At 39.1% G+C, this 21,179-nt stretch overlaps 1 protein-coding gene and 1 pseudogene across 3 annotated transcripts; both read right to left on the bottom strand.

Annotated features, from left to right (window-relative positions):
- Nucleotides 1-293: 293 nt before the first annotated feature.
- On the bottom strand, nucleotides 294-5,039 carry LOC103711531 (zinc-finger homeodomain protein 5-like). 2 transcript variants are annotated; one of them, XM_088711721.2, is made up of 2 exons: nucleotides 3,799-5,039; nucleotides 294-312 (listed from the first exon to the last, which is right to left on the bottom strand). In XM_088711721.2, the coding sequence occupies exon 1, from the start codon at nucleotides 4,713-4,715 to the stop codon at nucleotides 3,813-3,815; it is 903 nt and encodes a 300-aa protein (XP_088567847.2). In that variant the 5' UTR covers nucleotides 4,716-5,039; the 3' UTR covers nucleotides 294-312; nucleotides 3,799-3,812. The 2 variants fall into 2 exon arrangements, with proteins under 2 accessions (XP_088567847.2, XP_008795929.3); XM_008797707.6 differs by lacking the exon at nucleotides 294-312 and adding an exon at nucleotides 321-3,073.
- A 10,651-nt stretch (nucleotides 5,040-15,690) lies between these two features.
- LOC103711580 (uncharacterized) lies at nucleotides 15,691-18,211 on the bottom strand (annotated as a pseudogene). Its single transcript, XR_015973511.2, has 3 exons — nucleotides 18,208-18,211; nucleotides 17,036-17,896; nucleotides 15,691-16,097 (listed from the first exon to the last, which is right to left on the bottom strand). The product of XR_015973511.2 is annotated as an uncharacterized LOC103711580 (transcript).
- Between the last annotated feature and the right edge of the window lie 2,968 nt (nucleotides 18,212-21,179).

Raw genomic sequence — 21,179 nt, 5'->3', positions numbered from 1 at the left:
TTGCCTTTTTATATACACATGTTTGGTCTGAAAGGCCATCCCATCACTGCCCATCTCCCAAATATCTCGAGTCAAGGGATGGTTTGACCCCACCTCGTCGGGCTTTCCTAGATCCATCCAATCACTGTGGCGGAGTCTCCCTCCATCAGAAAGGGGCTGGTCTGCAGAACACGTTGCGCATATCGGAGGTCGGCTCATGCGGCCCTCAACTCCGCACCAAGGATTGAGGTATCAGGTCCCGAGCCGCCAAGATCCTCACTCTAGGGTTCCTGATGACAAAGCCCGCTTTCTCTCTCTCTCTATCCCTGCCATCTAAAACCGAGCCATCAAAAAAAATATTAAAATTTTCTCGCGAACAAAACAATCCTTTAGTTGCACGGGCCATCAGTGAACCACTTAAAACAGCTAACACACAGTACAGCACCAATCAGAAATGATAACGTGCAGGTAAAATTTGGAGGCATCTCACCCTAGAGTAGAGTACGTGTTGGACTGAAGTTGACATAATTGTTGCACGGAATTTTGATGTCTACCTTTATATATATAAATATTTATGTACTTGGTTGCTATAATTGAGGGATTAAGCGAAGAAGAGCCGTTAATTAAAGCTGACGCTGCTTTCCGCATGGCAAATTTCCGAGGCGTCTCTGAACCGAGCCATGCTTCTGGATTAGGATTTAGGAAGCATGCAAAGAAGTCTAGCTTTGATCTGATCCGACCAAGACTATTATACTCGAATGCATAGGCTAAGATTGGTTCCATATAGGATGGAATATTTCTCACAAATTACTTGGGAGTAGACAAATGTATGAGACATTGGACAATGTGGAAAACTACACTGGCTATCATGATGTCTTTGAGCCACATCAAGTGGAGCCACCTGGACATCATGTGTGGTGCAAGGTGGTTTCATTGTATTTCCCAGCAGGAGTTCAACATATTAGCTGATAAAGTTGTTCAAAGGCAAGAAAAGAATAAGTAGATTGGACGCTAAAAAGACACGAAATTAACAGAATACTTCTTTGCTTTTTCATCTAGAAAGGAGTAATAGACCATTCCTTGTTACCTTGATTCTATTTTTTCTTCAATGAGATCATGAGATTTGTGGGTATATAAGCCCCTCGTGGAAGACAGACCTCTGGTTAATTTAGTGGATGGGTTTTACTTTCGTCTTAAATTGACCTAAAATGCACCCCCTCGATGTTGAGCCTAGAGAGTCCTTGTTTAGTAGTCTTTTCTTGCATGCCGACTCCAAAATATGGAACATAGATTTCCTACAGGTAGTTGCAGTAGCCAACTTAGTTTGTCTTTTTTTCTTATCATACACAATCTCATGTCACAGCCATCCAAAAAAACAATATAAATAATGAAAAGGTAGAGCTCTCTTTCTATACTCAGAAGACAAAAAAATGTCTACAGAATGTCTATAATACTTAGCTGTTAGGGAATGGCAGGGTCATGGCTTTTTGGTCTAGATCTTATCAGGTAATAGCCATGTACAAAAAGGAGCCGCATGATACATAGGACATTAGTCCAGTTCTCATGTAGCAATGCAGTTGAACTCAACCATTAGTTTGTCAAAGCAAAAATCTGATTGTATTGGCAACCAAAACCACAAATTGCTATTCAAAATGCAATACATCTCTTCTTATGTTAATAAAAAGTCCAGAAGGCCCCTTCACTTTCTCAATTCCTCCAGAGCATGACTTCTGAAAAGGGTCGTTCCCAACTAAGTGCACTAATATCTTCAAAAAAAAAAGAAAAAAAAAGCCAACAATGTTGAAATCATGGCTGGTAATTGAAGTTGGTAAATGCGATCTCATGAATGTGGAGTATAAGTTGCTTTGTTAAGAACTTATGTCGCATTAACTTGATCTTTTGTTAGCATCAACTAGTAGTTTGTTAAATTTTATCGATAGGTGAAAAAAAAGTACCCTCTTTCTATTTTTCTATCCATAAACAAAATGGCTTCCAATCATTGTTCTTCCTTTTGGATATAGAAGAAGTGGAAATCTATGAACCATTTCATTAGTTTTATCAGTATCGGACACTGGCTTTCTTTTTTTTTGTTTTTTACAGGTTAGATGATTACAAATTGAAGCATTTAAGGTTGACTTTTTATTAGGGAAACAACATTCAGTAGTTGAATTGTTTTTTCCAAACAAAGGCTCGTTTTAGAGATCTATGATGTCGAAGGAGGCTGTCTATTATGTAGTGAAATTGGATGAAGCCATTCTGTTAAAATCCAGATTCCAGTTTTATTTTTTAAAGTGTAATTGAGGCATTTTCATAGATATAATCTTCCGGCTGAGCTACATTGTTTAAAAGGTAAGACCATTCGAACCTCTTGTCTGATCACACATGAAACTTTAATCCAATATAGTACCAAATGCAATGCAGTATATAATACCAAACGCAATGCAGTATGCTCGTGATATGGATCCCTATGACATCCACATTTAGTCATACCTAATGATTGCCGCTAAAACAAAATTCAAGGAGAAGTTCTGTTTTCCAACATTGAAAGAACAAAAAGACAACCATTTTATAAGAACCATATATATATAGAGAGAGAGAACAAAATAAGTGATCTGCATGTCAAGATTAGAAATGAAGTTGATTTCAGATTTAAAACATATAAAAATGCTACATAAATAGGTATCACACATCAAAGATAGAGCATAGTGAGCAAGTGATGGATTATGTTAGGTATTAAATGAAGCAACATGAAGAAGGTTCTGAGATCTCCGCCCATCTGAATTAGAAGCAATAATGGAGGAGAACAAAATTTAGGCTGGTCGCCTGAAAAAGCAAACTGCTGCATGGTACAAACACTTAATTATTTTTTTCTCCATCTGTTGTTTTTAACATTTAGCAGTCACATCTTTGTAGCTTTCCTTTGTCTATTTCTTTCCCCCATTGACACAGGCTGCCCTAAAGTCTGAAGGTTTCTGACAGCAGAGGGAAAACTCTGGTAACAATGCCACATCCAAGCCTCTCCTCTCTCATATCTGATGACCCCATGACCTGTTACTAAAAGCCTTCTAGGTCAAAAGAGCAGGATACTGCACGCCTGGTAAAGCAATAAGAAGAATTAGGAGGGAAGGATTTGAACCCTTTAGTGAGCTAATTATTGTACTTAGTGTGAGTTACTGGTCCTAGGTACAAAGAAAGTATATCACCAGATTCAAGGCAATGCCTAAGAACCAGTGAAGCAATAAGAAGGAGAGGAAAAGGCCCACAAAAACATCACATGCTGCTCAGCTGCTAATGCTATGCACAGCGTAGTAGGCCATAAAATCTAAAGATGTCAAAAGTTTGTCAGTAATACGGGCACAACACAGCCAAGTGACGTTTAGAGATGGGTTTTCCATTACGTGCTTGGCTGCAAATATTTTAGTTGCAAATGTTTGAGAAGAAAGCAAGAACAAGGGAATAGTTGTTACACCGATCCATCCACATACCAAGAACCTCGACAAATTAATTAGGGAGGTGGTACCACTAAATAGTAGAGGAGGTAGTCAGAGGCATAAAATTAGCAAGAGACAAGATTATGTTCCTAACTAGGACAAATATGTGGTTTAGTAAGAGGAGGACAAGGAGATGATGGGTTTTGTTTTGTTTGTCATCAAGCCATTAGAGGAATAAGTAGAAGAAAGATCACACATCACGACAACTATATATATATATATAAAGTATATAAAATTTCAAGTGCAGGCCAGTGTTGAGAGGCAACAAGCTTCATATAGTTCAAACCAGGGAGATACAAATAGAGTACAAAGTCTATTTTTCTCATACCCTTCAGAGTCCTGTCACTTGTCGTGATGGTCTTGCTGCTGTGGCTTCCTAATGGAGGAGTGCTTGTTATTGTGCATCCAGACCTTGAGGACCGGCCTGCTGACCCCGACCTCGGCGCAGAAGTCCTGCACCAATGCTTCGTCCTGCTTCTGGATCCTCCAACCCACCCGCTCGGCAAAATCCAGCATCCTCTCCTTCTGCTCCGTCGTGAACTTCGTCCTAACCCTCTTCTTGGTCACCACGCTTGGCCGCTGCGGTGGCCCGGCCCCCGCATTGCGCTCCTCACTCGAAGACTCCGTCATCGTGCCGCCGCCAGCAGTACTGTTGCTGCTGCGAAGTTCGAGGATCGCCGGCGGCGGCGAGATGAATTGCTTTTGGTGGTGGCGATGAGAGGTAGGAGGAAGAGGAGGAGGAGGAGGAGGAGGATGGGGATGGAGTACTGGTGGAAGCAAGAAGGGGGATCTACCATGGGCGGCGTCGTGGAGATGGTAAAGAGAGCTGGGGTTGGAATGGGAGGGATGAGAGTCGCCATCGATGCGGTGGAAGCTACGGTGGCAGCCGCAGGCGGCACACTTGAAGGCGTCGTCGCTGCTGGGCATGAATTCGCAGCAACCATCGAGGACATGACCACCAAGGCTGGCGGCATGGTTCCGGAGGCACTCCCGGTACCGAATTGCACCTGCTGATGAATCCATGGCACGGGTGGAGGCCGTGGGATTGGGACTCAGAGACCCGGCGGTCTCGTTTCTTGCCCCTCCTCCTCCTCCTCCTCCTCCTCCTGGTCCTCTGGGAGAGAGGAGGGACGAGGAGGGGGAGAGCATCGGCCTGCCCAAGGCTGATTCTCTTATAGCGGGAGGAGGAGGAGGAGGAGGGTTGTCGCTATCCTCCTCCTCCTCATCCTGCCTTCTGAAATCCATGGAATTAATCCACTCTACTCCCTTGACTTTCTATACAACCATCATCAAATCCAACACCAGAAGGGAGATGGGGGTGGGGGGCAGTGAGAGGGACTAAACATGCAAGTCCAACACCAGAAGGGCAAGAGGCAGGACGTTTCCCGCTAGTCATCTAAAGAAGGGGCCGGAAACAGTGGGAGGCGAAGAAAGAAGGGAGAAGATATTCTGATAAAAGATGATAAGATTGGAGATTGGTGGGATCCGGGTGGTGGGGGGAGTCCAAAACAACCGACAGGCTCCTGTTTCACCCCTCGCATACGCTGCAAAGAGGCCCCAGCAGTATTATTGCCGCTCATTTCCCAGTTTTGCATGCTTTCTTATATGATTGTATGTGGAGCTTTCCTACTCTGTCCCTGCCTTTACAAACAAATTCTAATTCCAATTCTCCCGGTTGCTAACTTCATTCATTAGCTCCGCAAAGCTCGTATAGTAATTGAAATGATGGGGCCTCCACACCACATGAACCACTCTTGTTGGCCTGTCACACTCTCCACTTCAAGGGAGGGTCCACCATCCTTGAGCACTCCTTAATTAAGCTCTTTTTTGTGTTTCTCCATCCTTTCAAAGAGAAAGAGGAGTTCAAAACCTTTTCATGCTTGGATAGGCAATATATCAGCTATCTCGAACATGAACGGCTATTATTTATCCATCAACCGCATCCAATACAGGTGGCATGACAAACGTGGCAAGTTGTGAGGTAGATGACAACTATTCATTTCCAGGACGGACGGTATGTTGCCCGTATCGTCTATGACGCAAAATATGCATCATGCAAGAAAGAAAGAGAAAAAGTGAGACCGACAAATATTATTATTGCTAAAGTCTTAGTCCTTAAAAATACGCCATTTAATTTTTTAACCTAGAATCTTTAGTTGCTAGATGGCTATTGAAACAAGCCCCATCCATAAATCTTTCTTACCCAACACTTTGTGTTTCATAATTTCACTAAATTTAGGAGTTTCATGAAAAATAGAATCTAAGAATCGGCCTTTATCAATTGTGTAAGAAAAATCTATATTGAAGTTCATGGTTGTCCACTCTTCTAATTCGGTCCCAATGCTTGTTCGAATAGTGGATATCTAATGTTGACTTTAGTGGTGGAAATTGACTACCAGATCATCATTTTTCTTTTCCTCATTCAATCTTATAAATGCATGAATTATCAACTTGTAATAAATCTGCAACCAAATGTCATCGTTTCTCCTTTTTTTTTAGCACTACCCAACATAGAAAGGAGCCCTTCTTGTGGTTGGCTTTGCCTAATTCGCCATCATTTTTTGCTCCAATGCTGACTAGGTTACTAATTTGGGATAGCCAGCTATTTGAATATGAGTGGCAAAGGAAAGGACAATTGCCCATAGCATCTTCACTTTATCTTTGCTATTGATTGGATGGCTAGTCAACAATCAATGTGTGGGTTAGCTCCACTTTGAGAGCAGAAAAGATTTGCACTAGATTTGGTTGTTATTCGACTAGATTGTGAATGAGATACTTTAAAAATAATATTACAACATGAATCTTACTCCAACAAGAATATTAAAGCGAAATAAGGCCTACACTACCATGCATGCATGGTGATCACAATATGTACAACTGCAGGGCAGCAGAAAGTTTCATGGCTTCTCTTGCTGTTGAGTGTTAGTCAAAGCTGTAGTACTTAAGCATATAGGGATCAAAGAATATATATATTTATACCTTCTCTTTCTTAATCAGGCGTAGCAGAAGATCTCGATAAATTATTAATAAGTTCGTAGTTGCAGATAATTCTTACAATGCAAGGGCATTGCCCCAAAATCTGAAAATTCTGGGGTGTTCATGAATTTTAGATATCTTTCTTGCACATGCAGTGGAAGTCTTAAAGTCTCCTCTTATCATTCAAAACAAAAGCGGTAGCTGTTTGCAAAGTGGAAACACTGTTGCATTTGACGATTCCTTCATTAATTCACTTTTGTCCCCCAAGTGTCATCTGGTCCAATGAAATATTAGAGATCCGTCTTCTACAGTATATAGGCAACAAATAAGGTAGTCCCTGAGCACATACTATATTACGTGCGATGCATATTATTCAATTATTATTATTTTTTTATACATCTAATTTTTTTTTAAATAATATGCAGCATAGAAGGTAATCTAGTTTACTATATTGTTTGTTTCTTGATAAACGAAACTAAACTCTCTCGTGAGTATGTGTATTACCTGAAGCAGGAGTGTTGGTCTTCGCAGTTGCAATGGTGGCCATAAATTTTCCATACTGGAGATTGCAAGGAGGAGGGAAAAAAATTATTTATTTTTTTTATTCCCTATTTCTAAGCCCACGAAGCACCACAGTGTGAGTACCACATGAAGTGGGACCCCAAGCCAGTGAAAGGCAGAAGTGCGTGTGTAAGCTTTTCTTTTCATCATAGCCTTTGGCATTTTCTCAGAGAAACGTAGGCGGTTTCCTAGTGCTGATGACATGGATTAATTGTATCTTTATTGACAAATAATGGCATTAAAACTAACCATAAGAATGCTTCAATTATTAGATAATAAAGTCTAGTACTTGGCTTATAACTGCAGGGCACTAGACGACAATTACAGAACTGTGGCTCATCCTTCGTCGTGCAGTGCTTCGCTCCCTCAAAGTACGTGCCACGAGACGTCCTTTTTGGTTTTTTTTGGGCTAAAGATTTTAATTTGCGATGGTTTTAAAGCAGTTATGATCATTGCAGCTTTCTGTCGCCTCCTTTAGAGCTTTGCAATGTTATAAGTAATATATTTTATATTTTCACTCAATTATACTTTTATATGCATACTGCATGGAGATAGTGTGGACATGATTTATACCGTATTTAAAACAGCCGTTTGAATAGGACTTTTACAAAAAGCTATTTACTATTTGGTAACTATATTTTTAAAATATTTATCACTTTAACTTATATTTAATAAATAAACTGAAAAAATACTTTTGGCATAACAAAATAACCATAAAATACGTTACATAGTATTATACAACAAAGCATAATAAAATATAATATATATTAAAATATAAATATATAATATAGTATAATATTATTATAATGTAATATAATATTATTATGATATAGCAATATAATATTATATACTATAGCATAATAATTTAATATAATATTAAATTATTTAATATAACATATTAATGTATTATGATATAATGTAATATAATATTATATTTATAGTATAATATAAGATATAAAATATTATAATTATTAGGGTAAATTAATTTTTCATAATATAATATAATATTAAATTATTTAACATAACATATTAATGTATTATGATATAATGTAATATAATATTATATTTATAGTATAATACAATAATAAAAATATAAAATATTATGATTCTTAGTATAAATTAATTTTCACCCTGCTGATAATTATTTATCTCTGTAACAGAGATATAAAGGGACATTTCCAAGATTATAAAGGGACATTTAGGGTAATTGTTATATTTTATTACGGGTATTTTGGTTGAAAAATAGCTTTCTGATTGGACCTAAAAGTACTTTTTCGGAAAGTTTCAAAATGGAGCTTTTTCTAAAAAGTTGTTTTTAACTTTCTGGAAAAGATAAAGCAAATTTCTAAAATTTTTACCAAACACACATATTTCATCTAAAAGAGCTTTTGAAGGGTCAAAATGTATTTTTTTTGTCCTCCAAAAGCTTTCCCAAACGAGGCCTTAAATCTCTCGCACGAAAAAAGAATTCAACTTTCTCTATATAAATCCACCCCCTTCAAAATCTATGCAGATGCATATATATAGAAGGGTTTGGAGTGCTTTAGAACCTATGAGTGGCACAATCTAACCTAACGGCCGCTGTTGTAAAAGAAGGTCAATATTCTTTTCTACAAAAGGGACAACCCGAACCCTGTTAGCATAACAACTTAACCTTTAGGTAGGTGGATCCTACATCCCTCTGTTCCATTATTAGCATTATGCTTGTCCGCTCACATATGAGATATAAAATAGGTTATTTTAAAAAAATAACATCTATTTATTTATTTTAAAAAATGAAAAAGAAGAAAAGAGTTTGAACTGATTAATGATATTCATAAGAATTCTGGAGTTTGGATGCTCGGGATAAAAGCATCTGGAGTATAGAAAAATTATCATTACACCTCTAAAACTTGTGCGTGCTTTTGCATGACTAATTCACACATGTACACTTATGCAATCATTCCTTAGCCTTGCTTTTCTACCGTCAGCTCTTTTTTTTGGTTCGCAGAATTTAAAAATTTTAAGATCAATATACTTTTGAAAAAGTTTTACCTAAAAACTGCCATATTTTTATTTTATAAAAAAAATATAAAAAAATAATCAATTAGAATAAAATTAGATGATTAAGAGTTTGCTTGATTTACACTATCCTAAGAATATGATTCACCCCTACGTGCTGGTTTGCGGTGATCTTATCCTTAAGGTATAACAATCAGGCTCAGCTTGATCTTTCTCTAACAAGTACGGTCGCAGTGGAGGCTTGACCCAATTAATTCCTTCAGATGCCTAGAAAATAAAAAAATAGAAAGCAGAAAATTAAAGAGTGGAAAAACTCTCTAGAAAAAGCTCAAAAGAGACAGAGTATCAGTGAGAATAACAGAGATCGGATTATTTTTGAATTAATCCTGAAGGAATCTATTTATAAACTCTATCCGAAAAACCGAAGAGATATGATGGTTTCGAAAATATGTAATGTTTCGAAAACACTATATTTTTTTTGGAAAGTAACATTCTTTTTCAAAGAGTTATAACTCTTCTGAAAAAGTCGCCTCAAAAAAATTATTTTTAAATATTTAAAACAACTAAAATTTAAAAACTAAAAAAATTTAAATATTTTTTAATTAAAATTCCAATACATACAAGGATTCAAATCCTTATCACCTCCAAGTTATTACTTGATATAATAGCTTGACAATTTTTTAGGTCATCGGCATTGCATTTGCCTTGGAATTGGACATTGGATTAAAGGCTGATAAGGTTTTCAATTTGGTTTTTCTATTTGGTGGTTAAAAGGCTGATAAGGCTCGAAACAGAGCAGAGCGCGAACCCACATACATCCCAGTACCCTTCCAAATTTTTTTGATGGAAAATATATTTTAATAAATTATTTCGGTCAAAGGCTGCTTGTATTGGCAAGATTATCAAAATCTTCTACATTCTCATCAGGATCAATAGGAATCTCTTCTGGATCCATCGGAATCTCCTTCTGATCTGTCTCCATCTCATCTCCAAGACTCCAACATTCACAACCTCAAAAAATTCCTCAAGATATAGAAATGTTGCATCATAAAAAAATACACAAATTGAGATCTTTGAGATCCTACGATATCATGTTGAAACAGTAAAACTAATGCAATGCATCGAACTCAGTAGTAAACTAAAAGAGGAGGTTATCCTACTCCTCACAGTTTGCATGGGAGGAATACTGGTTAATTGTGTTAAACATCAAAAGATCAAAGGGCTCGTTTGGTTCGCGAAAAAAGAAGGGAAAAAATTATGATCAACGGCAAAATAATGAGATGCCTCTTGTTTGGTTAAAGTTTTTAAAGAAAAAAGACGGAAAAGTTATATTCTCATTGGAATATGATTCTCACGTTTCATGAAGTTTTTTCATGAGAAACATAAAAAATACTTTTCTGTGAGTCGGAAATTACTCAATTTTTATTTTTTTCTAGAAAAATCTTTCAGCGTTAAAGAGATAGTAATGATCTAATTTTTTTAAGGATATAATAGGAATTACACATAATTTTTTCAAAAAAATGGATGGTCGAACTAAACATAAGAACTCTTTACTTTTTCATTATCAATCAAATATGCCAAAAGTATTTTTTTTAAGCATTTATTTCTTAAATATTTATTTTTAAAAAATTATATTTTTAGAAAAAAATATTTTTTGCGAATCAAACAAGCTGAAACAGTAATGAGCGCCCCGGAATGAGCTTCTGCTTGTACCATCCACCGTCTCCTCCTATCCAAGTGACCTTAAAGAGGTTTTGGTAGGGTGCTGGCTTGCTTCTCTGCCATCACTTTGAATGCTCCTAATTACTTCTCAGGTTTCAATAGGTACTTGACCTTCTAAAGGCAAATATATGCAAGAGAAGCACTAGAGACAGGGCCGGCCCGAGCCCTAGGCGACTGAGGCGGTCGCCTAAGGCCCCGGGCCAAGGGAAGGCCTCCGGGAGCAGAAGCTGGCTACGAGTCTTCCCCCTTGATGGAAGGGAGGTGGAGGGTTTCCTGGCCTGCAGAGGGCAATCGGGGAAGTTGGGGACAGTAGTTTTGTTTTGGGTGGAGAGAGAGAGAGAGAGAGAGAGAGAGAGAGAGAGAGAGGAGGGATTTGGTTGGCTTCATACACACCTGAAGCCACTCTTATCTTTCATCCCTTCTCTTTTTTGGTTTTGGTCTTGGTTTTCCTTCCCTCACATTACTCCTGATCCAGCTGGGCCATCAGGAAGAAAGATAGGGGGATTGGAGACAGGGGCGGCCCAATACATCTGGGGGCCCAAGGCGAATTCAGTAAATGGGGCCTCTTTTTTTTAAATAATAATTTTTTTAATAAATATAAAATACTTAAAAAAATGTTATGGAAATAGATTGCTGTCAAGTACACTATTTCAACAAAAATGCATGGATCTAATAAAGGTCGACAAAAAGCCTCTTCAGTTTAATATAATTCTTGAATGAAAATATTAAAAAAAAATACTTAAAAAAAAAAAAAAAGGCCATGGAACTGTTCTTGGCAATACTGTTTACCATGTGAAGCGAGAGCAGAATAGGAAAAAGGCCATCCCATGGCGCTTCACGGTCAAAAAATTTATCCAAGAGAAAGTAGGGTCATTATGGAAAATTCACTCCATCTAATTAATAAAAGTCCCATCCCACCATCTTCCCTTCAAGTGAGTACCCAAGCAGCCCCTGCAACATCACGGAACAGCAGCCATTCAACCCCCCCTCCCTCCTTCTCTTTCTCTACCCTCCTTTTCTTTTGCTAAAGACCATCTCCCCCTTCAAGTGAGCACCGAAGCTGCAACTGCAACATCACGGCACAGCAGCCATTCAACCCCCTCCCTCCTTTTCTCTCTCTACCACCCAAGAGGGGAGAAGAAACCGAGAGGAGAAAATTAAAAGAATCTCCACCCTCCAAGAAGTCCATCTCCAATCCCCCTATCTTCCTTCCCGATGGCCCAGCTGGATCAGGAGTAATGTGAGGGAAGGAAAACCAAGACCAAAACCAAAAAAGAGAAGGGATGAAAGATAAGAGTGGCTTCAGGTGTGTATGAAGCCAACCAAATCCCTCCTCTCTCTCTCTCTCTCTCTCTCTCTCTCTCCACCCAAAACAAAACTACTGTCCCCAACTTCCCCGATTGCCCTCTGCAGGCCAGGAAACCCTCCACCTCCCTTCCATCAAGGGGGAAGACTCGTAGCCAGCTTCTGCTCCCGGAGGCCTTCCCTTGGCCCGGGGCCTTAGGCGACCGCCTCAGTCGCCTAGGGCTCGGGCCGGCCCTGATTGGAGATGGACTTCTTGGAGGGTGGAGATTCTTTTAATTTTCTCCTCTCGGTTTCTTCTCCCCTCTTGGGTGGTAGAGAGAGAAAAGGAGGGAGGGGGTTGAATGGCTGCTGTGCCGTGATGTTGCAGTTGCAGCTTCGGTGCTCACTTGAAGGGGGAGATGGTCTTTAGCAAAAGAAAAGGAGGGTAGAGAAAGAGAAGGAGGGAGGGGGGGTTGAATGGCTGCTGTTCCGTGATGTTGCAGGGGCTGCTTGGGTACTCACTTGAAGGGAAGATGGTGGGATGGGACTTTTATTAATTAGATGGAGTGAATTTTCCATAATGACCCTACTTTCTCTTGGATAAATTTTTTGACCGTGAAGCGCCATGGGATGGCCTTTTTCCTATTCTGCTCTCGCTTCACATGGTAAACAGTATTGCCAAGAACAGTTCCATGGCCTTTTTTTTTTTTTAAGTATTTTTTTTTAATATTTTCATTCAAGAATTATATTAAACTGAAGAGGCTTTTTGTCGACCTTAGATCCATGCATTTTTGTTGAAATAGTGTACTTGACAGCAATCTATTTCCATAACATTTTTTTAAGTATTTTATATTTATTAAAAAAATTATTATTTAAAAAAAAGAGGCCCCATTTACTGAATTCGCCTTGGGCCCCCAGATGTATTGGGCCGCCCCTGACTAGAGACAGTGGGAGAAGGTCCCACAAACTATCACCCTTCTCTTCTTCTCAAAGGCATGTGATCACACGTGTGGGGGAACCCTGGTTGCACCAAATATCATGTAAGAAGGCACTGAAAGAGCTCTGCATGCATGCAGTATTAAGGTAGCCAAGTACCACGTGGGATTCTCCTCATGTGGGCTCGCATCCAGTGCTCGTCTTTCAAGTCAGGGAATCCTAATAGATCATCCTTTCAAGGATCGGGGATGGAGTTATGGAGATGTATGTAGGTATGCCTCGTTCCTGATCCTCAGGCCTAGTATTGCTGTATCAGTGCCTACATGTATCACTTTCTTTTAAATTTTGAATGACTATTTTTAAAAATGGAACTGGCCTTGTAAGGAGGAAAAAGGAATTACCAATGCATATTTTCTGTCTGAGAAAAAAATATCATTGCATTTTGCCAGTCCAGTTTATGTTTCTTATATCCCAAGAGCTGCATGTAAAGTAAAGGGAAAAAAAAAAAACAAAATTCTATGCTCACATGCATATGAATGTTAGAAAAACAAAATCATAACCTAATGATTACCTAGTAGATAAGTATTTAATGATTATAATCATATCCAAGCTAATGTCATGACAAAAATTCTTTGTTTTCTTAAATTTTGTGAGACATGCACCATTCTACTACGTACATTGAACAGATCTTTGATACTTATTCCAAATAATATCGATGCTTAAATTTTGTTGCAAATTTCATATCTTGCACCATGATATATAAACATAAAGTTAGAGTTAAAACTTCTTGAGAAGACTTGTGATCATCAAAATAAGCTAAGAAAGTTCTCGTTTGAGAAGTTTGTCATGGCGTGGGGTGGGCTTGGCAGAGGCAAGGAAAGCAGCAAAGCAACTCCAATCATTGGCTTTCTGTAGTGGTAGCCCGACACCATAGAAGCTTATACAAACAGCAGCAGCTCTTGGACAAAGAAAGACTGCTAGTTTATGTATAGTTAGTTGACATGACAGCTCGGCAAAGTAAAAGACGCTCGTGTGCTTGAGAGAAATAAGAAACGCCAGTATTCCACTTTATTTAGGGTACTTATTTCATCCTGTCCCAGTGTCCCTGCATTAATTTTTTCCCATATGTTTTATTTTATTTTTTCAGCATTCTTTGTGGGTTATTATTATTTTTTTATAATTACTTATTTTGTTTCGGTTTTATATTCACATAGGATGGAATTTGTAAGAGAAAATGAAAGAAAAAAAAAATTCCCCTCCTATGCAGAAACCATATCTCTTAGTTTTTCTTTAACTAAAATTTGCTTGCATACGCACATTTTGATGACCTGCACCAAAAATATACTGTATTTTTTTTTTTTTGGCAGAATGAATTTTATCTGATTTTTTTACTAACTTTTGCATATACTGAAGTCAAGCTTCTGGGTATTGAAGGAGGTTGATGAAGAGAAGCTTGTTTTCGAGCTTTAACCATCTGTAAGATGAACTGTAGAAAAGCAGGAATGACTTTAAGATTTGGGTCTGCCGTAAGAAACTCAAGTCAACCCTTTTCGTCCTTGATGTTCACCCCTCATTAACTCCTCTCCACTCCTTGCCGTATCCCGGCCCCTCCTGCAACATCTCCATCCGCAAACAATCTTTTATTTTATTAATAAGCTTCGGGGAAGTGCCTTACTTTCTCCATTAGCACTCAAAAAAAAAAAAAAAAAAATCTCGCACTTTTCTTGATCTTGTAATTTCCATATTAAGAGGACCAAATATATGATAATTACTGACATTAGAAAGTAAATAAAATTAACATATGTCATTACTTGCCAAGTTTCTCAGAGCAGCCTTGTTCACGTTATCATAATTTCTTTTCATATATAGATCGATGCAGCTGAGAATGTTGTAAATATCCTTTTTTTTTTCATGATTCTTGCGATGGCTTTTGTGTTCACTGCATAGCATATATATGTGGTGTGATCAACAATGTCAAGTGGCTAATTTGTCACCAATTCCAAGTTGTTAGTGCATGACTACCTGCTGTTCATGCCATCTATTAAACGGAACTGGATCGCTTCTCAAAACGTTTAGAACACACTATTTGTGTAATACAGAGCATTCTATACTCCCGTCATTATAATTCAGAGCTTCTAAATGAATGAAGAGCAAGTACATCTCCAGCCGAAATTTTACATGGAGGAAGAACATCAGAATCCACTATTTCTCAAGCTTAATCACATAAAGGTGTAGATGCTGAGTATCTTTTGTTTTATTTCTTTGCTATGTGCCTCTAAAATGGAATGTGACCTCGTTTTGGTTGTTCCGAGTTTCATTGTCTCTGAAGACATTCTGGTTTCTTTTTATGTTTATGAAACTGAGGTTTTATTAATTTGTGCATGTGGTTGAGGTTGTAGATACTCGCCCTTTTAGGTCTGCTTTTCCAGTCCCATGCTCGTCTTTCAAGTCAGTGGAATCCTAGATCATCTCTCATAGATTACCACGAAATTAAGGATAGATTTGTGATGCAGATGTGTCAAAGTGTAGGGTAGTATAATTTGAGGCATATAAATAACCACTGGCAGCTCAAACTCAACATCTATAACAGCCATGCACACTTAGTGTCTAAATTGTAATATATACATTGCAGTTGAAGCTTAAAGACTTAAAATAAAGTATCCTTGTCACATTTTCTCATAATTTAATGGAGACACAGGTCAAGTGAATTGGATAGCTATTGGGCACAGTCTGCATGGATTACATACATACATATATTTATTACATATATGTATCAATGGAAAACAATATTGAAGTTTCAAAAAGTCATGTAAAAGGGTTGTGCTTGTCATAATGAGCAGGATTCACAGCCAATCCATTTAAGAAGTGAATATTTTAGGTCCAAGCCTGCTCTGAAAAAAACATTGACTTGGACCTTGATTTGTTCTTCGGGTTGGCTAAGAGTTTACCTTGTGCTGTATTGATAGTATAAGAAGAAAATGTCGGGGAACAATTAGTAAAATCCAGGTCCACCAAGGGCTGAGGAAGATCTAACCGAAAAGAAAGGCATATTTTATATATATAGAGAGAGAGAACTTACTCTTTCATCTTCTTTGCATGCTTTATGTTGAATATCTTGTCATTTTGACCCCAAAGTAACAATATTCTCTGCACCCAAAATTAATGTTAATTTAGATGCTTTTTATAAAAAATGGCAAAAAAGAAAAAATATGAATATCTCATTAGTTGCCTTAATTAGCTATAAGCCTTCACTTTAAATTGCCTTTTCTATTTTATAACTAAATCTAGACCTAGACATTCTTAATATATTGCTATAAATATTTTTTCTCTTTAGAAAATCCTTTGCTGTAAAATATATGTTAGTATCACCATGTACTGCAGGTGTGGAGAGGCCTGCATAAATGGCATATATAGTAACATATTAACGCCATTTGTTCTTGATATATAAAGGAACAACTATCTTGTTGTATGAGCCAAAGTAGCCAATAGACCATGAGTCCTTTCATGATTACTAATTTTAAGTAAATTATGTAAAAGGAGTCATGTAAAAGTGCTTGGGCTTTTCATGTCCTCAATTATGCCCGAGTTGGCTCAACCCTCCCTTTCATTAAAAAAAATTAAAATAAAAAAAACTTGGTTGAGATATATTTCATAAAACATTTATTACTATTATTGCTCACTATAAATACAGAGCTACAATTTTGTAAATTGGTAACACGAATGGTTTTCTAGATAAATACTTGAGATTAATTAGCAATCTTTTATATTTACAAGCTAGCTATGATATTTAACTATACATTTGGCCCCCGGTAGTCTAACCTATGGGCGTTGAAGAACAAACGAAGAATACAGTTTTATGAAAATACGTTAGTAGCGCGCAATCTAAGAAACACAAAGACAAAAAAAAAAAAGCTGCAAGCTCCAAAAACAACTGCTTATAAATTGTAGAAGTATAATTTATAAAAGCTCGAAAAAAATATAAAGGTAATTCAGACCTTGAAGCCCCAGAACATTAAAATTTTCTGCACTCCCCCAATGGCAAGCTTGTTTTAATTATCTCAATTTTTTTTTTTTAATTCTTGTACCTGTGAAAATATAGGGATCTTGATGTCCTTGTTGCTAATGATCAGCCCCTCCATCTGCTCTTCTCTCTCTTTCCTATTGTTAAACATCAGCTGAAAACAAGCCAGACACCAGCAGCAATAATTCTCAGGACATTGTCTCATAAACTAACATCTAAAGAGTTACAACCAAGTCCAGTGACCTTGAGATAGTCCTTATGGAGCCGGTTTGGAAACCATAGCTCCTTATAGGTGGCGATGGACAGGAGGGCCTTAAGCCTCTCCACCGTCTCCGGCAGGAGGAGGTCCGACGAGGTAGAGACACCGACCGCCTTAAGCGCGCGCAGCCTCGTTGATCGATTCAGTCATCGTAATGACGGAACCCGACACCACCAGAGACTGCACCAGCTCCGGCCGGGCCTCCGCCATCTTGAATGCAATCACGCCGCCATAGCTGAACCCCACCATGCCGCACTGCTCCACCCCGAGCTTTCCTAGTGCCGCCGCCAAGCACTCCGCCTGGAACTCCGGCGAGCGTTCACCGCGATCGGTAGTGGATCCTCCAAAGGAGAGGAGGTCGGGGATGTACACCGAGTGGTCCCTAGTTAGTGCTGGGATTTGGAACTGCCATGTAACGAAGGCCTTCGCCGCAAATCCATGGACCAGCACCAGGGCAGGCTTCGGTTTCTTGGGCATCTTCTTCTTGTTATTGGTGCTGTGGTTGCTTTCAACTTCTTAATTTGGTGGGGTTGGGGGTGGTGGTCTCCTTCTTGATGTGGTGCTTGGGCACCCAGAAGCTCATGACTGTGCCGGGCTCGATCTCGACGAGCAGGTGTCGGAGGCCGGCCATCTCTACTACGCTCTGCAGGATTGGCAACTGAGCTTCTACGAATTAAGTTTACCATCCCTCTCTGAGGTTAGTGCTCTCTTCTTCATCATCATCTTCTTCTTCTTGCGTCTTTTTATTTCTTTTTCAGGACTTGGAATAGATATATATTAACAGTATACCTAGAGGTGTGAATTGTTACTGGAGTGGCATGGGATCAGGTTTGTGTTTGTGCGGAACTCAGTTTCCCGGGACTTAAGTAGAGGTCGTCCTAACACTCCCCAGCTAAAAGAACTCATACCAACATGGGTTAACGTAATGACAATATGCTTATAAGAAAAAACTTAATGAGAGAATATTTCTTTCTCACCCATTTGTGAAAAGAATTAGAGGCCCCAATTGCAAATTGGCATTACCAACGAGATAAAGATCATATTGTTGACCTATATATCCATCAACAACACTTACAATAATTTACATCTTGGCAAATCGGCTGGGACCGTTATATCTTTATCCAAGCTATCCAAGAATGGCGTTATGAATAGAAAATAGTACATATATTAGCGTTAGATGAGATGTTGCTATGCTTACAAGCATAAGCCAAGCTACCACTACTCTTTCCAGCTACTCTGAAAGCAATATTATTATCAGGATCACATGACAAGTTCAATTGAAAAGATCTTCTTGTGATTAAGTAAACAATAATTTACAAATTTAAATTTGGTCTCCATTCTTCTATGAATCTACGGATTTGCTAGATTAACTTTAAAGAAGCTAGTGCTCTACCATTTTGTCCCATCTATTCTGCAAGCATTTTAGCAAAAATGTAACAAATTGTTTACCAAAAAAGTAACATAATTGTGCAGTTGGGATTTAAAAGGTATTCAAAAACCATGAAGCTAACACGTAACACAAGCAGTGATTTCTTGTAAACAACCTCCAAAGGGTTTAGGCTAATATGAACATGGTATGCAAGAAAACCACACGGGCCTTTCACTCTCTGCCCAGTGACCAAAATATAAAAAGATGATGTGAACCGTAAAGATACACAATTGCATTAGTAGAGCTGCGAGCAGGAAAGCTTTCCAAACGGAAAAAAACAAGAACATACAGATAAATAGATAAGCAACAAGCAAAACAGAAAGGATTGGATCACGGAATGCATTGAAAAGAATATATGTAAAAAAAAAAAAAATTAAACCTCCTTTCTCGTGATCCTGGTCAAACTTCCAAAGTTTTCCTTGAGATTATAAATAAGAGAGAAGTGCAAGTATTTCACATAGTGAAGTTCAAATGAAATATTTATCTTCGGTAGGGAGTTGTGAATAAGCTTTTGGCATATTTTTAACTACTCCCGGCAACCCCGATGCAGGGGCTAGTTGAAATTCAGTCACAAGCACCTATAACGGATGAACTTCTGTGAGATATTCGTTGTCCACAGGGTTTTATGTGTAATATTACTTCCGGTAGGCGATGTTCGGGGACTAGTTCGGACTTATGGCTTATACGGCGCTTTCCCAACAAAAAAACAGAAAACCTTTGCACGAAAACCCTTACCAGCGTTAATATTATTAAAAATTTACATGCGTGTTGATGATGTTTTAGTCCCCCTATTATAAATAAACTTCCGTGAGATATTTCTTCCCTAGTGGGTTTTTTTATGAAAACTACTCATGTTAACTAAGTTTGAACTAACATTGGCAGTTTGGCACTTTTATACCACTTTTTGTAAATATCGGTATTATAGAAAGGTAGGCATTTGGGTCTTTAGCTGAGGATAAAGCCTTGAGGCTAGATGGTTTTTCCCCTATCTTCTTTAGGAGGTACTGGCCACTGATCAGATGGGATATGGCTGAGGCCATTCAACAGTTCTTTAGCACAGCTGTGATGCCGACAAACTAGAAGAGGACGTTTGTCATCCTGATTCTGAAGAGATAAGATGCCATAGAGCCAGATCACTATCGACCTATTAGTCTGTGTACTACCCTGTACAAAGCCACGATGAATGTACTAGTGGCCAGATTGAGATGCATCCTACCAAGACTCATCAGCCCGGAGGAAGGAGCCTTCGTTGAGGGTTGGAGCAACTCCAACAATATTCTTATAGCCTAGGAGTTTATGCATGATCTCCAAAAAGCCCCGAGCGGAGGAACCTCATGAGAATCAAACTGGACATGGAGAGGGCCTATGATAGGGTGTGCTAGAATTTTTTTGCAGTGCTCGTTGGTGAGTTTTGGATTTCATGAGGACTGGATTGGTTGGGTAATATGTCCGTTAGGTTTCCTTTCTTCGCCATATTAGTTAACGACTTGCCTATACACTTGAGTCTTTTGTCGGGCTGCGGCAAGGGTGTCCACTCTCTCCACTATTCTTCATCCTGTGCTCAGATGCGCTGACCAAAGCTCTTCGGCATGCTGCAGAGACCCAGGCCCTAGAGGCCTACAGCCCGGGGGCGGCGTCTACTCAGATATCACATCTACTATTTGTTGATGATTGTTTGCTTCTGACATGGGCCACGAGGCATGCTGGGAGGGCTGTACGGAGGATTTTGGGAGAGTATTGTGCAGCAATAGGTCAGCGGGTTAACCTGGCTAAGTCTGCGATCAGCTTTAGCCCCAAGATCAGGCCGCAGGTGAAGGCATCTATCAAGGAGATACTAGCAGTGGGAGAGCAGGAGGGCACTATGAAGTACTTAGGAGTTCCCATTATGGGTTGATGCCTTCGAGATGGTGATGGTGCTGATGTTGAGCTCAACATCAGATGTAGGCTTGAGGGTGGCAGATGGGAGCACTGTCGATGATGGGCAGGGTGACCTTGGTGCGGTCGGTTCTTAGCTCGATCTCGGTCTATTTGTTAGCGAACACCATTGTGCCGGTATTGCTTTTGAGGTCTCTGGAGTAGCAGTTGATGAACTTTATTTGGGGCAAACAAGAAGGTAGAAGGGGCATTCACTTGATGGCATGGAAAGTGGTCTGCTAGCTAGTTAGTCAGGGTGGCCTGGGGATCCAGACTTTGGTGGCGAGACACGCGACTAAATATATACTAGAACCTGATAGCCTTTGGAGTGCCCTACCGAGAGCCAAGTATGGAGTGCACACAGTGGTGGCAGATTTTCAGGCCGAGCATTGATACTCCTTCATTTGGTGAGAGATATGTTCTTATTTACCGATGATGCTCGCTGCGGTCAGGTGGGCAGTTAATGATGGGCGGTCCATTGGTGTCCTGGAGGATAGCTAGATATTTGAGCGGCCACTTTGTCGAGTACCGATCCTAGTCAATTCAGTGAGGTTAGAGGGCTGCAGAGTCAGCAATCTGATTATCTCGAGTCAGAGCAGGTGGCAT

This window comes from Phoenix dactylifera, chromosome 15 (genome assembly GCF_051530095.1).
Source record: "Phoenix dactylifera cultivar Ajwa chromosome 15, Ajwa_hap1_PhDact_Kaust_v1.1, whole genome shotgun sequence".
Classification (NCBI taxonomy): Eukaryota; Viridiplantae; Streptophyta; class Magnoliopsida; order Arecales; family Arecaceae; genus Phoenix; species Phoenix dactylifera.
Note: the sequence above shows the minus strand (reverse complement) of the source record. Positions and strands in the feature narration are given on the sequence as shown.

What these genes read in the sequence shown, in the direction of transcription:
- LOC103711531 (XM_088711721.2), bottom strand. Translation starts at nt 4,715, where the DNA reads ATGGATTTCAGAAGGCAGGATGAGGAGGAGGAGGATAGCGACAACCCT.